This window comes from Hyperoodon ampullatus, assembly GCF_949752795.1.
Source record: "Hyperoodon ampullatus genome assembly, chromosome: 15".
Taxonomy (NCBI): Eukaryota; Metazoa; Chordata; class Mammalia; order Artiodactyla; family Ziphiidae; genus Hyperoodon; species Hyperoodon ampullatus.
This window is the reverse complement of record NC_136928.1, coordinates 67518940-67535452: the sequence shown is the minus strand read 5'-3', so window position 1 is coordinate 67535452 and position 16513 is coordinate 67518940. Positions and strand designations below refer to the sequence as shown.

Here is a 16513-nt window from a genome sequence, read left to right as displayed (position 1 = left end):
TTATGACATTTCCAAGTACTGATGATTGATTCATCCTTCTCCCTCCACAATGCGTGTCTAGGAGCAGAGTTAACTTCTTTTGGGCTCCGGGTTTGGTTTTCGAAGATCAATGGGCTCACCCACAATCTATCATTTTTTCTTTTCACCTCCTCGCAGTCAACCTAAATTCTTTCCAAACATCTTTTCAAGGAAGTTTTCTTTGATTAATCTTAACTGTTTCGGATTCTAGATATAGTTCTTACCAACTTTCGGTGAATAGCTTAATGCCTCTGATTCAGTATTTTTCCATTTGGCAACTATTACTGAATGAAAATTTCAATTTCTTACGAGGATCAAAAGATATCTGTGAAAACCTCTTGCAAAGTTTTGGCTAACATCAGAACTATCCAATTACGAAGGGTTAACTATTCATTTTCAGTGTTAACGTGTCCAGTAATTTTTTTAAAGTTTTCTGAAGAATTGGTGTTCTGCGCAGTCTCACCCCCAAATACTGAAAGTGGGTGGCCGCTCCTCTCAGATTGAGGCTACGTCTTTCGCTCCTTTTGTCTTTGAGTCGGACTAGAACTGTCATGGCGCCTTCAAGAAGAGGGGGAAGGCCTTCCCTTCGCCCAGCAGAATCATCGGGGGCACCAGGACCGGACAGAGGGGTGGACAGAGAGACAGGCCCCAACTGAGACCGAAAACACCGAACGCTCCAAGGGGTCTCAGCCGGACAGGCTCTAGGGGAGGAAACTGGGGTGAAGACTACCCCTGCGAGCGACCGTCTGCCCGGGGCACCGCCCACCCTGGCCGCCCTGTCCAATGGAAACCCAACGGCCCTGCGGCACCGCCCATCTGTTGGTCCGGACGCCGCGAAGGCGGGGCCCGTAGTTCGGTTGCGCCGCGGAGCGCAGCTGTGAGCGAGTCTTTCTGATCCGGGGCCCCGGAACCCGAGCTGGAGCTGAAGCGCAGGCTGCGGGGAGCGGAGTCGGGAGGTGAGCGCCGAGGGGACTGAGAGGGAGGGAAGGTTTCGGCTAAAGGACGAGAGGATCGGCCTCCGCGGCCAGGACGGTGGGACCCCGGCAGGCGGGTGTCTGGAGGCGGCCCTGCTCACTCGGCAGCCAAGGCCCGGCCCGCCGGAGCCGAGAGTACACCTCGGCCCCACAGTCCCTGCTCGGCCCTCCCCGACCGTTCCCGAGCGGCGGCGGCAGCGCCCTGAATTCTGCGGGCGCGGGGCGCGAGGCCCCGGCGTTCGTGTCGAACTCGGGCTGACGAGAGGCGGGGCCGGCGGCGGGGGCGGGGGCGGCGGTCGCGGGCCCGGCGGCCTGCGGAAGCGCAGCGTCGGGGCCGCGCCTGCTCGCGGGGTCGGCGCGCCGACTGCGCGGGGGCGTGGCCTGCGCCCCTGACTGCGCCGCGGGGCTGGCCTTTGGTGAGGTGGCTGCGGCTCGCTGCAGGGCCGGCCCCGGGGCCCGACGGTCCCTCGCCGACAGCGAGCTAGGCGACCTGTTGGAGTGTGAAATTCCTCCCCGAGCTTGCTTGTTCTGCAGGTCTCAGGCCTTCTTTGGTCCGCTGAGGGTGAGGGCGGGCGAGAGGCCTGTGAGCTGTTGCTGAGGAGTTGAAATGCTGAGAAGCTGCAGCCCAAAAAATGAAAAACTTTGCAGGAAAAAACTTTGCAACGATTTACCTACACTGCACGGAAGTGAACACTAGGCATCTCGGGGTGGCGAGGAGATTCCCTTGAGGGGCGTCAGTGGCCTTTTCCATATGTGATCTCATTTAAACCTCTGAACGACCGACCCTGAGACAAAAACTCCAGTGTTGCCATCAGCAGGGGGAGTGCTGGGGGATCTTGGGCATTGCCTTCATTTTGCCTACGGGGGAGAGATTGGGGAGAGAGAAGACAAGCACATTCGAAGAGCATCTATGACTGGTAAAGGTTTGGCATCTCTTGCGGTGCCCTGCTGTGGATTAATTGTGCCCTGGGTCCAGAAATTTCTTTAGAGCCCATTGGCTACAGGCTTCCTGTATTAGAATTCCACTGGTATTTCTTATAATGTAGCTGGAAACATTACTTAGCTGTTCAGATTAAGGATGCATTCTATAAAGTAACCCATATGAACTTTCTTACCATTTTTATTTATTTATTTATGGCTGTGTTGGGTCTTCGTTTCTGTGCGAGGGCTTTCTCTAGTTGCGGCAAGCGGGGGCCACTCTTCATCGCGGTGCGCGGGCCTCTCACTATCGCGGCCTCTCTTGTTGCCGAGCACAGGCTCCAGACGCGCAGGCTCAGTAGTTATGGCTCACGGGCCTAGTTGCTCCGCGGCATGTGGGATCTTCCCAGACCAGGGCTCGAACCCGTGTCCTCTGCCCGTGTCCTCTGCATTAGCAGGCAGATTCTCAACCACTGCGCCACCAGGGAAGCCCCTCTTACCATTTTTTTAAAGCTACTTTTCAGGTAGATTACTAAGACTGGTTGATTGAAATCTATGCTAGGCAAGGACCGAGAAAAAAACATAGGCGAAATAACATCTTGCCAGATTTTCTCTGTAGTGCTTTGTTTGCCCTCTGATATTTACTGGAATGTCATCTAATAAAATCTCCTGGCTTGGGTTAAATACAGTGTAGGTTGGGGGCAGAGACGGGCAGAAGGGGGCATCTGAGAGTTCTAAAAAGAAATGAGGGCTTTTCAGAAGGTCGGTGTTGATCAGAAGCGTCTGTATTTTGAACTGACTTACAGGAGCAAATGTACTTTACAGGATATCATTTTCATCCTGGCGAGCACTCCCTTGAGCCCAGCACACATCAGGTTCCAACTCCTTCACGGCCTTCGTTCTTAGAGATATGGGATAACATTCAGGGATTGTCCTGTGATTCTGAAGTTAGTGACATTTAGCTTTTGAGGATTCTTTTTCTTTAGGTAGCCATGTCAATGTATAATACTATACACTAGTTAGTATAAAATGTTATACTATATAGTGCTTTTTCCTATAATGGCTGTGTCTTGAGTTATTTGTACTTGAAAGGAATACCTATGTCAGAGGATGGAGGCTTTGAGCCATGTGAGTGAAATGAAAACTGGAAGCTTAAAGTCTTAGCTCTGCCTTAAATTTGCGGCTTTATGAGTGGGGGCATCTTATTTATTTTGTTCACTATGGTATCTCAAGCACCTAGCTCAGTGCTTGGCCCGCAGTAAGTGCTTAATAAACATTTGTTGAATGAGTGAAAAAAAAAAGTGTTGCTAACCAATACCCACCCATTTGCCACACTCACATCACAGGAAGGGTGAGGTCATCAGGGATGAAGTCACTAGCCACTGCCAGTCACCTGGCCCAAGGGTAGCCTCATCATGGACTGGCAGGCTTATTCTGTGCATAGGAGAGATGGACAGTGAATGCCAAGTTTAGTTCAAGTAGAATAAATCAGCTGAGGGTTTCAGCTGAATAAATTGGTTGAGAGTGCTACAGCTCTAGCTCTAGAGCTGGTTCAGTGGAACATTTGGGGGTCTGGAGTCATCTGTTCCGAATAGTGCCCATGTACCTTGGTTCTTGAGCACTTGAGCACAGTGCAAGAGGTAGGTGAGGATTCACAGAGAAGGCTATCGGGTAAGTGTTTGCTGAGAAGGAATGAGGCCCCTGGTTTTGCTGTTCATTTGGACCTTATTAAACACTGGTTGTACTACCATAAATCTTGTGCTTGACACTCCTGGGTGAGTCATTTTTTTTTAAGTGATAAAATATGTTTATTAACATAATTAAGCGTAGCAGCATATTCTTTAAGCTTAAAATATACTTCAGTTGCTCACTGACCTGGGTGAGTCATCTTCAGCCAAGATAGCTCCCCTTCTCTAGACGAGGAGAGTAGTTAATGCTTAGGGTTCATACAGGACTAATTCTGATTTTGGATTTAAAGGAAACAAGGGAGGTCTATGTTTTGTTTTCTTTTTAACCCCAGATTAGGTTATTAGGATGGAATCTTTATAGAATCGATCCTAACCCTCTCTGCCTTCTCCCATCACCCTTGCTCCAACCAATGCAGGCCTGAGTGTTTGTTCCAGCATGTCGGAGGGGGAGTCCCAGACAGTACTCAGCAGTGGCTCAGACCCAAAGGTAGAATCCTCATCCTCAGCTCCTGGCCTGACGTCAGTGTCACCTCCTGTGACCTCCACGACCTCAGCAGCTTCCCCAGAGGAAGAAGAAGAAAGTGAAGATGAGTCTGAGATCTTGGAAGAGTCACCCTGTGGGCGCTGGCAGAAGAGGCGAGAAGAGGTGAGGTAGCAGTAGTGTTACTCTTGAGAGTGAGACTAAGAGGTAAACAGTGGAGGGGCAGAGTCTCAGCGGGGCCGACCAAACTCTAACAGGCCAGAGCCTGGGAGAAGGTGCTCGTGCGGAGTATTACAATAGAGAGTGCGTGTGGTAACTTTAATTCCCTTTCATTTGGATTTCTTCTCAGGTGAATCAGCGGAATGTACCGGGTATCGACAGTGCATACCTGGCCATGGATACAGAGGAGGGTGTAGAGGTTGTGTGGAATGAGGTGCAGTTCTCTGAGCGAAAGAACTACAAGCTGCAGGAGGTAAGTAATGGTGAAAGGATGCAGCCTGTGGGGTGTTAGGATGCTGGTGTAAAGAGGCATTGGGGTTGGGAAGCTACTATGAGAAGAGTACATTGGGGTTAGATCATTTCTAGGGGGGATAGGGAATGGCTTTTTAGGATGATAATGCTTTCTGAAGCCTGTTATCCCAATGTCTCCCCTGCTTCCAGGAAAAGGTCCGTGCTGTGTTTGATAATCTGATTCAGTTGGAACATCTCAACATTGTCAAGTTTCACAAGTATTGGGCTGACATTAAAGAGAACAAGGCCAGGGTAAGAACTTTTTCCTGAGCTTACTGCAAAGAGACTAGCTACACTTATTGTTCATTCTATATTCAGAAAAAGATAGTTTTGAAACAGAGCTGGAATCAGCTGCTGTTGAGATGAGAGTAAGGCTATGACCACCACCTGTGCCTTTTGTCTGGTTATAGTCGGGACAGAAATCAGTGAATTTTTGTTTCTTCCTTCCCGTAGCTCATATTGCTCGGTAGTTTTCATTTGCCCTATTAAATCTAAGGAAGTGATGCTAAGAACAAAAGAGAGATACTTTATTAAGAAAAACACCAGGCTTCCAAATTTTATGTATATGTTGTATATGTGTTACCTAGATAAGGGATCATTTCTACTATAAGGCTTTATTTGTGTGCTTTGCCTCTCCAGGTCATTTTTATCACAGAATACATGTCATCTGGGAGTCTTAAGCAATTTCTGAAGAAGACCAAAAAGAACCACAAGACTATGAATGAAAAAGTATGGAGGGAGAGCAGAAAAAGCTTTAGGCTGGTTTGGAGGTTTAGAAAAGATTATGTTAATTATGAAGCTGATCAGGATGGGATGGAGGGAACTGGTTGGAGGGTTAAGGGAGGGGATTACTACTGACCCTTGGATCAAACTCTGTTCCAGGCTTGGAAGCGTTGGTGCACACAAATCCTCTCTGCCCTAAGGTGAGTAGGATCTGGTTAGTGTCTTTCCCATATTTATTCCTGATTTAGTTCCTCCAAACAGATTTCAGGGCACTACTCTGCCGTTCTTTTCTGCCTCTCCCCACTTTCTTTGAGTCATATACTTCAAGATTAGGCCCCTATCGGTCTTTTAAAGGGTTCATCCTAACGCCTTGACCACGATGCTGTCTCCCACCTCTTTCTCCTAGCGCTTATCCAGCTATTTAACTCATCAGGCATAATGGAGATTCAGAGTGTGGGTATTATCTTTGTGGTGACCAGCAGGAGACCAGGCCCTTGCTCCTCTCAGCCCTTGGGATCCCCCTGCCCTTATTTCCCAGTGGCCCCTCTAACAGCCCAGTGCCCCCACAGCTACCTGCACTCCTGTGACCCCCCCATCATCCATGGGAACCTGACCTGTGACACCATCTTCATCCAGCACAACGGACTCATCAAGATTGGCTCCGGTGAGGGGAGGGAGAGGTTCTGGGCAGGGGAGCCTCGGGAATTTGGGAACCATGGGGGTAAGATGAAAGGAATGGGGGAAGACGGAGCACAGTTCTGAGGTGTGGGCTGGTGATAAGAGAACGGACCTTACTAGGGGTAACTGACAGAGAGAGGCCAGCCAATTAGTGGCGAAGGCGTAGGGTCTAATCTTGTACCTTTTTGGAGGGAAACGGGGGTTAATACAGAGATCTTGACAGGAGGTTGGGAAAGGGCAAGGGTTGGGTGTGAGGTATGATTTGAGTCCCTGGGCCCAGACCCCACCGACGGAGGTTCCAGGCTGTGCCTGCTGTGAGTGCTTTCATTTGCTGTGTATACGTGTGCAGTGTTTAACATTTCCGTGTGCCGTGTCTGTGTGTTGTCTGTGTGTCCATTTGTCTGGGGCTTGGCTGCTCCATCGCTCACAACTTTTCTCTGTTTTCCTCCCTCCCGCTTACGGGCTGCTCTGTACCCAACAGTCTTTCATAGGATTTTTGCTAATGGTGAGAGCTCCCTCTGCCCTACTTGGGGCGCTGTTTGTGCTTCCTCTGCTCCCCTCTGCGGCTGCCCAGTGCATGCAGTCGTGGGAGCAAACACCGTTCCCCTGCCTAATTATGCCTGCTTGGCTTCTGCGCTACCAGCCCTCCCCCTGCTTGCCTTCATAACCTGCTTGTTTCCTGTGGATTCTGCCTGGCTGGCCACTTACGTCCTGGATTCTTAATCGCCCTCATCATCAGGCTGGTTCCCCTAAGTCGTACTGTGCTCCCAGACTCTCTGTGACTTGTAGTCATTGTTTATGATCCCAGTGAGTCCAAACTGGGCCTGGCCCTGGTTCCTCGTTCAGCTCTGTGGCAGGCAATGTCGAGGAATCAGAGAGCAGAGCAGGGGTCTGAAAATTTTTGCGGATTACAAGTGAAACTGATTTGAGGGTATTGGTTCAGTTTTGAGCTGTTTTTGAGTTTCAGTCAGTAAAGGTGGGTAAGAAGGAGGCTGTCTACTTGGTTGTATGTTACTCCTTCTTATCCATCTTCATCCAAGTTTCTGAGGTCTCTTAATTGTTCCAGATTAGGAAGGGCTGCCTGTGTTTTTACACTGTTTGCAGGGTGGATGAAAGAACTAGACCAAACGTTTTCATGTGATCTGGGGTTAGGTGTGCCTGAGCTTTGGGCAAGGTAAGCAGGTCACAAGTGAGTTTTTCCTTAGACTGTGTTGTTCCTTGCCAGCCCAAAGCCCCCGTGTACCTGTTAGTTTAGTGCGGAGCCTTTGTTGCTACCGAGTTAGGGACCTTAGATGAGAAGCAGTAGACCTGAGAAAGGGGAGATAGGTGGTGTTCATGTTTAGTCTGGCGTTCATGATGGGAAAGGGATAGGTTTGCGTCTCTTGAGGGTTGAAGACTTCAGGAGAGAATTTGTCTTTTGGGGGCCTCTCTCTGGAGTGAGGCTGTGCTTTGTTGATGGTGGTCAGATTGTGGGTATCTCCCCTACTCCCAGTGGCTCCTGACACTATCAACAATCATGTGAAGACTTGTCGGGAAGAGCAGAAGAATCTCCACTTCTTTGCACCAGAATATGGAGGTGAGGCATCCCAGTTTCTCTGCCCTGTGCCCATACCCCAGGTTTTCCACTTTACAACCCGAGGGTCGGAGGTAACATAACTGAAACTTTCGTCCTTCTCTACTGGCATGCAAAAAGTTTTAAGACACCTCTGCCATGCCCTGCCCGGATCCTCTGATTCACCAAAGCTTCTGTGTTTCCCCTAGAAGTCACTAATGTGACAACGGCAGTAGACATCTACTCCTTTGGCATGTGTGCACTGGAGGTGAGGAGACCAGAAGGGTGGGTAGTGGAAAGGGGTCAAGTTAGAAGATAGAAGGGAAATGGAGGGTTGACAAGTAAGGTACTGGTCTTGAGGGAGTGATTGTGGGAGCGCTGAGGTTCTTAGGTCTCTATTTTTCCTTTTTATTACCCCTCACTGCAGATGGCAGTGCTAGAGATTCAGGGCAATGGAGAGTCCTCATATGTGCCACAGGAAGCCATCAGCAGTGCCATTCAGCTTCTAGAAGACCCATTACAGAGGGTAAGAATCTTCAGGATCACTCCTCCTTAACAGACTTTGAAATGTCTTCAGATTTTTCTTCCTTTTACCTACTGGGAATATGCTCTCTTCTTTTTTTTTTTTTTTTTTTTTTTGCGGTACACGGGCCTCTCACTGTTGTGGCCTCTCCCGTTGCAGAGCACAGGCTCTGGACGAGCAGGCTCAGTGGCCATGGCTCACGGGCCCAGCTGCTCCGCGGCATGTGGGATCTTCCCGGACCGGGGCACGAACCCGTGTCCCCTGCATCGGCAGGCGGACTCTCAATCACTGCGCCACCAGGGGAGCCCTATGCTCTCTTCTAAGAGTAAGAAAACATAAAGCAGAAAGGGCACTCAAAGTAGTGAACATTTCCCTAGGTGTTTTTGGTACACACGCACACAGACACACACACACACACACATTCTCTCTCTCTCTCTCTCTCTCTCTCTCTCTCTCTCTCTCTCTCTCTCAGGTTAGGGGTTTAAGATGGGTAATATTGGGACTAAAGTTTGTGTGTTAACTTAGGTTTGTCTATGTGAAGGCAAACTAATTTGATGGTTACCTCAGGTAATTGGTATACACTCTCAGACAACCATCTTGGTATGTATTTTTCTTTCATATAGGCATGACCATCATTGGCACACACCCTTTTATTTATTTATTTATTTATTATTTATTTATTTATTTGGCTGTGCCAGGTCTTAGTTTCGGCACATGGGAATCTTCGTTGCTGCGTGCAGGATCTTCGTTGCGTCATGCGGGATCTTTAGTTGCAGCACGCACACTCTTAGTTGTGGCCTGTGGGACTCTAGTTCCCTGACCAGGGATCAAACCTGGGCTCCCTGCATTGGGAGCGCAGAGCCTTAGCCACTGGACCACCAGGGAAGTCCCAACCATCTTGATTTTTTTTTTTTTTTTTTTTTTTTTTTTTTGCGGTACGCGGGCCTCTCACTGTTGTGGCCTCTCCCGTTGCGGAGCACAGGCTCCAGACGTGCAGCCTCAGCGGCCATGGCTCACGGGCCCAGCCTCTCCGCGGCACGTGGGATCTTCCTGGACCGGGGCACGAACCCGCGTCCCCTGCACTGGCAGGCGGACTCTCAACCACTGCACCACCAGGGAAGCCCATCTTGATATTTTTGAACAAATCAATCAGTTTGAATTACTCAAATTAGTCATTTGGGGTTTTATATTTATGTAGTTTTAGTTAGGGAAAGTGCCCTGAAATAAATGAGCTAAGATTTAAAGGATATAGGGGGGGACTTCCCTGGTGGCGCAGTGGTTAAGATTCTGCGCTCCCAATGCAGGGGGCCCGGGTTCGATCCCTGGTCAGGGAACTAGATCCCACATGCATGCCGCAACTAAGAGTTCGCATGCCGCAACTAAGACCCGGCACAACCAAAATGGAAAATAATAATAATAAATAAAAAGGATATAGGGGTTATGAATCAGGAAGTAGACTATAGTAAGTAGGGTCTGGACAGGAAGGTCCAAACAAGGTTAGTTTGTAACTCATTAGATTTATAAAAGGGAGGAGGATAACATGTATAAAATGGATAACTAATAAGAACCTGCTGTATAAAAAATTCAAAAAAAGGGGGAGGAGAGAAAAGAAGGAAGATTAGTGGGAAGTCTTGAGGCTAGTGTGGAATAAGTTTCTAGTTCAGTGTCAGGGTGGGCTGTTCAAGTAAGAGATTAGGTATATGGCCTTGTTGGCCTTCCAGATTGAAAGGAGGAGAGCAGGTTAACTGTCCTGGGACCTGTGGGGTTAGAGGGAGCATGGGGAAGTCCAGTGAATTTAATAAATGATGTAGTGAGCAAAGGAAATTGTGGTGGTAGGCTTGGGAAATAAAAAGATGGTAACTATTATTGACCACAGTGGGTGAGTTTGGAAAGAGAGAGGTAAATTTGGCGAGGGTTGGAGAAGGTAGGCAGTGAGTGGGCTAATAAAGCAGAGAGATAGAAAATAAGGAAAAAGAAATCATACGTTTGAACTGTAAAGAAAAAAAGCTTGCGGTTGGGAAGCAGAAAAATAATGAAAACTAGAAAGACAGTGAATGATACCTTTCATATAATACCTTACAGTTTTCGAAGTCCTTTCAAATACATTAGCAATTTGTTCCCTCAGCCAGTGCTGAGCACCTAGTATGCACACAGCCTTGTGCTAGATATAATGTGAGAGAGAGAGAGAGACGAACACAGTGGAGTGCTTGCCAGATGCCTGCTCCACTCCCTTGTTCCCTTTTCTAGGAGTTCATTCAAAAGTGCCTGCAGTCTGAACCCGCTCGCAGACCAACAGCCAGAGAACTTCTGTTCCACCCGGCACTGTTTGAGGTGCCCTCGCTCAAACTCCTTGCTGCCCACTGCATTGTGGGACACCAGCGTGAGTCCTCTTGACCCTCCTAGGAATTTTTTTTCCAGTCTGGAGCCTTGTAACTCTCACTGGCATGTTTCCTTTCCTCTTCTACTTCCAAAGGGATTCTTTCCGTTCCTCCCCCACCCTCCCCCAGGACCCCTTGTGCCTTCTGTGATATTAATCTTAACTATCCTTCCATAACTTCCCATTCCATCATGCCCTCCAGACATGATCCCAGAGAATGCTCTGGAGGAGATCACCAAAAACATGGATACCAGTGCTGTACTGGCTGAAATCCCTGCAGGACCAGGAAGAGAACCAGTTCAGACGCTGTGAGTAACTAACTGAGAGGTTCTGAAAGGGACAGATTGGTCACTCCCACCCTGAGGTTTCTGTTAACTGTCCATTCTCTGGGAGTGGTCGAATCGGCTGTTTTACTCGTTTCCTTCCTTCCATCTTCCTTCTCTTTTCTTCTCCAGGTACTCTCAGTCACCAGCTCTGGAACTGGATAAATTCCTTGAAGATGTCAGGTGAGAGAAGAATGAGAAAAAAAGCTTCCTTGAGGAGGCAGGGGTGGGTGTCCTAAGGCATCCACGGAGCCCATCCGACCTGTCTGATCTCCACTTAGGAACGGGATCTACCCCCTGACGGCCTTTGGGCTGCCTCGGCCCCAGCAGCCACAGCAGGAGGAGGTGACATCACCTGTGGTGCCGCCGTCTGTCAAGACTCCAACACCTGAACCGGCTGAGGTGGAGACCCGCAAGGTGGGGCTGTGTGGGTGTGGCTGTCTCTGTGGTCGTGGTGGAAGGGAGAGAGGACATCTCAGATAAGGCTTTGTCCTTTAGGGAGAAGAATGTGTTCCTGCTCCCTGGCGTTCAGGTCCCGTGGGCTGGAAAGGCTTCCAGCTCTTGCGGGTTTTTTGCTCACTGGTCCCTACTCTAGTGACCCTCTCTGTCCCCTCTCCCTAGGTGGTGCTGATGCAGTGCAACATCGAGTCGGTGGAGGAGGGCGTCAAACACCATGTAAGGCTCAGGGCCAGGGCTGCATGGGGCTGGGTGGCCAGAGGCTGGGGAAGGGGAGCCTCATTTTCTGACTGTCCTACTCTCCAGCTGACGCTTCTGCTGAAGCTGGAGGACAAACTGAACCGGCACCTGAGCTGTGACCTGATGCCAAGTGAGTCTTTCCTTTCCCTCAGAGGATGGAGAGTCTATGAGCCTTATCTGTGAGGGACATATTCAGGGGTGGGGAAGGTGACAGGGCAGTAACACATTGACTTACATAGAATGAATATCGTCGCCCCTAAAATTGGAGGGTGGATCTGACAGTTTTGCTTGTGTCATTCTTTCCCAGCCAGGGTCACCTGACTGGGGCTGTTCCAAGGGCTCTGTGCCCCTCACTGCTGCACTGTACTCACCCTCTCCCGTTTCTCTGTCAGATGAGAACATCCCCGAGTTGGCGGCCGAGCTGGTGCAGCTGGGCTTCATTAGCGAGGTGAGGTTTCTGGCCTCCAGCCGCCCCCGCCGCCCCGGCTGCCCCTGCTCTCCCCGCCCGCGCTCACTGAGCTCCTCCCCTTTAGGCGGACCAGAGCCGACTGACTTCTCTGCTGGAGGAGACCCTGAGCAAGTTCAATTTTGCCAGGAACAGCACCCTGAACTCAGCCGCTGTCACCGTCTCCTCTTAGAGCTCACTCGGGCCCAGCCCCTGATCTGAGCTGTGGCTGTCACGACATGTGCTACAGCCTTCCTGCCCCTTCCCCCCAGACAGTATTACCCTGTGAAGCCCCTCTCTCCTTTATTATTCAGGAGGGCTTTGGGGCTCCCTGGTTCTGAGCATCACCCTACCCACCCCTCCCCTTCTCTTCCATCCCTCTGCACTTTGTTTACTTGTTTTGCACAGACGTGGGCCTGGGCCTTCTCAGCAGCCGCCTTCTACTAGTCGGAGGCTAGTAGCTGATCTGCTGGCTCCCGCCCAGCCTGTGTGGAAAGGAAGCCCACGGGCGCTGGGAGCTGAATTCTACAATCCCGCTGGGGCGGACGGGGCGGGAGAGAAGGGTGGTGCTGCAGGGGTGGCCCCGGGGGGCCATTCGATTCGCCTCAGTTGCTGCTGTAATAAAAGTCTACTTTTTGCTACGCGCGTCGTGTGGGTGTGTGGGTGTGGGTGGGTGTCTGTGTGTGTGTGGGGGGGGGGCGCGCGCCCGCCTGCCTCTCCCGCCAGGGGGCGCGGAGGTTGGGCTGCAGGTGCTCAGGGAGAGCGGAACTGGCCGGGGAGCGAGGGCGGGGCCAGGGCAGGTAGAGCTGCCCCGCGGCCAGCGCTGAGGGACCGATGAAGTGCCGCTGCCGCCTCTGCGTTTTCGGTAATTTCTGGCCCTTCCGGTCGCCTTCTCCCCTGAGCGCCCACCCTGGACCCGCCCTATGCCCCGTGGCCGACTGGGGGCGGCAGCGAGGGGCCTCCGCCGCCTCGGCCGTCTGCTCTCCCGCTCAGGCCTGCCCCTCCCCCCGTGCTTTGCAGACGCGGCCAGGGGGCCCCGGCGGCTCATGCGCGTGGGCCTGGCGCTGATCCTGGTGGGCCACGTGAACCTGCTGCTGGGGGCCGTGCTGCACGGCACCGTCCTGCGGCACGTGGCCAACCCCCGCGGCGCCGTCACCTCGGAGTACACCACCGCCAATGTCATCTCCGTGGGCTCCGGGCTGCTGGTGAGCGGGGCCGGGCCGTGGGGCGGGCGGTTGGCGCTGGAGAGCGGCGCGGGCCTCAGGTTTTGTTTCTTCCAGAGCGTTTCCGTGGGACTTCTGGCCCTTTTGACATCCAGGAACCTTCTTCGCCCACGACTGGTGAGGGGATTTCTGGAGCTTTAATGAGGAGGCCCGGAGTCAGGGAAATGGGGGCTGACTCAGCTTCATCTCCGGTGGGAGGAGGAGCCCCAGATGGAGTAACCGAGGTGTCAGTGGGAGAGGCAGCCACCCCCAGGCTGCTCACCCTGACCTCTGCCCCTGCCAGCACTGGGCCCTGCTGGCACTAGCCCTGGTGAACCTTCTCTTGTCTGCTGCCTGCTCCCTGGGCCTCCTCCTTGCTGTGTCATTAACTGTGGCCAACGGCGGCCGCCGTCTTATCGCTGACTGCCACCCAGGACTGCTGGATCCTTTGTTACCACTGGACCAGGGGCCTGGACACACTGACTGCCCCTTTGACCCCACAAGAATCTATGTGAGTCCTTTCTCTTCCCAGCCTTTTTGCGGTCCACGGAGCCTTGGCCCTGCCCTGTAATCGCCCCTACTTGCCGCTCCTGCCCCGCTTCCTCTAGCCTCCCGCCCTTCCCTCACCTTTTAGGAGACAGCCTTGGCTCTCTGGATCCCTTCTTTGCTCATGTCTGCAGCTGAGGCTGCTCTATCTGGTTACTGCTGTGTGGCTGCGCTCACCCTACGTGGGGTTGGGCCCTGTAGGAAGGAAGGGCTACAGGAGCAGGTAAGGAAGATGCACAGGAAGGGTTCATTCAACACAGAATGCGTTGAAAAGATGCTGAATTATATACAGGGCCGGAGTACTAACCCCACCCTCTTCTGTAGCTGGAGGAACTGACAGAGCTTGAACTTCCTAAATGTAGGAGGCAGGAAAATGAGCAGCTACTGGATCAAACTCGAGAAATCCGGATATCACAGAAAAGTTGGGTTTAGGGACAGGTAATGGGCCAGGAGGATTGTGGCCTGGGAAAGGGTGGTGGCAGGGACCACTCTTAGAACTGGGTTGGGTCCTTTGCTATGCTGCTTGCCCTCTGACTCAGGCTCTTCCTTCTATCAAGCAGGTGCTGATCCGGAGGCTCAGTCCACAAGGATCTTCCACTGACCCCTAGGATATGTTTATATAGTAACAGTTGTAATAAAAGAACTTCTACTTCATTATGATTCCTTTTGGGGGAAAGGGGCGCTGGGCTAGTGTTGGGGGTGAACTTGATCAAAGAATACAGTGGTCTCAGTTACTTACAAGACTTTAATGAGGGATGGAACCTACTAACTCTGCCAGTTACTGAAAGGAGAAGCTGGTGCTGGGCAGTCCCCCGCACCACTGACTGATGAACTTCAGCACGTCTTGGCACACAGGGCTGTGGGAGGTCTGTGAGGAAACAGAGAGCATGAGAGGAACTCAGCGGCGCTGGGAAAAACATTCCTGATACAAAGAAAACTTGCTCCATCTCAGTGTGGGGAGCAGGGTTCAGGCCTGCACCTGCCCTCTTGACAGCACCTCCCCTACCCGGCACGGTTGCTGGTGGGTTCTTCAGCGCTGTTCTCCCTACCCCCATCTCTCAAGCCTTCCTCTCTAACCTTGATGGCCATAAGGAACTTATTCCAGTTGTCCTTGTTAGCTGCCTTCCCTGGCCGCTTAAATTCAATTTTGTTCCTCAGAATGGGGTATCCTGGAGGGGTGGGGGGAGAAAAAAAGATGAACTGGAGTTTGCGATGGGTTGAGGGGGAAGAATGAAGAGCAATTTAGGGGTAGAAAGTAGGCTGTTCTTGTCTTCTGCATCCTTTCCTGAATCACAGTAAAACAGTTTCTTGATCCTGCTGTTTTTCCCTCCTTTCCACCCACCACAGAATATGGGGTGCTGTAGGGTTCTGTACCTGTAATGAGGCAGGGCAGTGCCCGAACTCCAGTGCTGGCCGCCACCAGGGAAGCCTCGTAGGCACCGCGCTCATCCCGAGGTAGAACCTGCTCCACCCGCTGGTCCATTGAGATTGTGAGCACCCAGTCTCGAACCTCTTCTCTCTGAGCCTCCTGGGAAGGACAGAGCAGCTTCACGCAGGGCAGGGCAAGTGCAAGGTGGTGGGTAGAGGGTTTGCTGAGCCGTCATCCTGTGCACCACCTTTCACCCACAAACGATCCTCCTGGGATTGGCGGTCACAGTCACAGCCTTAGCTTTTTCCTCTGCTTCTACTTTCACTGAACGAACAGTGAGGGCTGAGGCCCTTCCAGAGACGTTGCTGACTGATGCCATTACAAAGTGTTGGGAGGACCATCCTAAAGTGGCCTCCTTTCCAGTGCACTCACACTCGTGAGGCCTCCTGTTCTCCAATCCTGTGCCCTTACCGGGACGTGCTGCTTGGCTGGGAGTGGCACCTCAAAGGGAATGTCTGTATCCTGAAAGTCAGAGTGGTCAAGGGCATCCAGAGTCCCTTCTTCGATTGCCTGCGGCAGAGTGGGCAGCCATGAGATAGGCACAGCTTGTGACAGGCAAAACCTCCCAACCTCTGGGCACAACTGCCCTACTCACATCGGTCAGATCCAAAAAGCGGTTGAGGAAGATGAAGGCCATGTTCTCCCAGCCAACTGCCTGCACCAGAGAAAAGGTACAAGTGGGAGTGAGCAGCTGGGCGTGGCTGTGTTTCTCCAGGATGCAGGGGGGAGAACCCAGGAAGATACAGGAAAATGATCTCCTCCATAACGTCAGCCCCATGCTCAGCTCTGCTCTACCTGAGCAGCGGGGATTTCCTACTTTCCAACTTTTGATTTCCTTCTCTCCTGGGCCCCGCCCTTGCTTGGCCCCATTGCTCACCTTGGCGGCAATGCCTGCTTCATAGAAGGCCTTGTCTGCAGGTAGTAGCTGGGTGTGACGTAAGAGTGAAACAGAAAGCCTGGCAGCCACAGTTTCCTATGGGTTAAAGTCAAAGCATTATGGTCCTGGCACTATGTGACTGAGCTGCCAGACCAATGATCTTATAACTAAGGCAGCCATAGAACCAGAAAACCCACAATCAATATTAAATTGCTCTGGGTCATGCAGTTCTGGGTCTTAGTTTTTTTTTCATCTGCGCAAGAGAACTGGACCTAGGTTATTTCTAAATTTCCTCCCACCTCTAGAATTCTACTGTCCAACTCCAGGAAATAAATATACAATATACTATCATGGATAAGCCAAAGGCATGTATATATTATAAGAGGTCAATGCAGAAATCATGGAATTTGAATGTTTGAGCGTAATGAGGCTGGAGCTGTGTGGGCACAGAGCCCTAAGAAGGTCAGAGGAATACAAAGAAAACCATCTCAGCAAGGGTAAAGAGAAACTAGGAGAGCAGTGGGCCAAGCCTGAGACCGTCCAGAGCTTGAAT

The 16513-nt window shown here is 51.5% G+C and overlaps 3 protein-coding genes across 10 annotated transcripts in view; 2 read left to right on the top strand and 1 right to left on the bottom strand.

Annotated features, from left to right (window-relative positions):
* Positions 1–4034: 4034 nt before the first annotated feature.
* Positions 4035–12545, top strand: NRBP1 (nuclear receptor binding protein 1; the record flags this gene model as incomplete). 4 transcript variants are annotated; one of them, XM_079720967.1, is made up of 17 exons in its annotated part: positions 4035–4244; positions 4429–4551; positions 4740–4841; positions 5229–5318; positions 5472–5512; positions 5882–5976; positions 7483–7566; positions 7755–7810; positions 7970–8068; positions 10313–10445; positions 10645–10750; positions 10898–10948; positions 11047–11182; positions 11387–11440; positions 11528–11591; positions 11854–11909; positions 11995–12545. In XM_079720967.1, the coding sequence occupies 17 exons, from the start codon at positions 4035–4037 to the stop codon at positions 12097–12099; spliced, it is 1605 nt and encodes a 534-aa protein (XP_079577093.1). In that variant the 3' UTR covers positions 12100–12545. The 4 variants fall into 4 exon arrangements, with proteins under 4 accessions (XP_079577093.1, XP_079577094.1, XP_079577095.1 ...); XM_079720968.1 differs by having other exon boundaries at positions 7752–7810; positions 11047–11167; XM_079720969.1 differs by having other exon boundaries at positions 7752–7810; positions 12315–12545.
* A 386-nt stretch (positions 12546–12931) lies between these two features.
* KRTCAP3 (keratinocyte associated protein 3) lies at positions 12932–14308 on the top strand (the record flags this gene model as incomplete). 4 transcript variants are annotated; one of them, XM_079720934.1, is made up of 6 exons in its annotated part: positions 12932–13111; positions 13187–13246; positions 13413–13619; positions 13743–13877; positions 13979–14092; positions 14215–14308. In XM_079720934.1, the coding sequence occupies 5 exons, from the start codon at positions 12953–12955 to the stop codon at positions 14084–14086; spliced, it is 669 nt and encodes a 222-aa protein (XP_079577060.1). In that variant the 3' UTR covers positions 14087–14092; positions 14215–14308. The 4 variants fall into 4 exon arrangements, with proteins under 4 accessions (XP_079577060.1, XP_079577057.1, XP_079577059.1 ...); XM_079720931.1 differs by having other exon boundaries at positions 12953–13246; XM_079720933.1 differs by lacking the exon at positions 13743–13877 and having other exon boundaries at positions 12953–13246; positions 13995–14092.
* An 81-nt stretch (positions 14309–14389) lies between these two features.
* The window catches only part of IFT172 (intraflagellar transport 172), a gene marked incomplete at its 5' end in the record, with an annotated part of 41694 nt that continues 39570 nt past the window's right edge, over positions 14390–16513 (bottom strand). For both annotated transcript variants that reach the window (XM_079720864.1, XM_079720865.1), the window contains 6 exons: positions 14390–14522; positions 14732–14823; positions 15029–15182; positions 15495–15593; positions 15679–15738; positions 15961–16056. In XM_079720864.1, the coding sequence (XP_079576990.1) occupies positions 14433–14522; positions 14732–14823; positions 15029–15182; positions 15495–15593; positions 15679–15738; positions 15961–16056 (591 nt within the window). In that variant the 3' untranslated portion in view covers positions 14390–14432. The remainder of the gene's footprint in view (positions 14523–14731; positions 14824–15028; positions 15183–15494; positions 15594–15678; positions 15739–15960; positions 16057–16513) is intronic.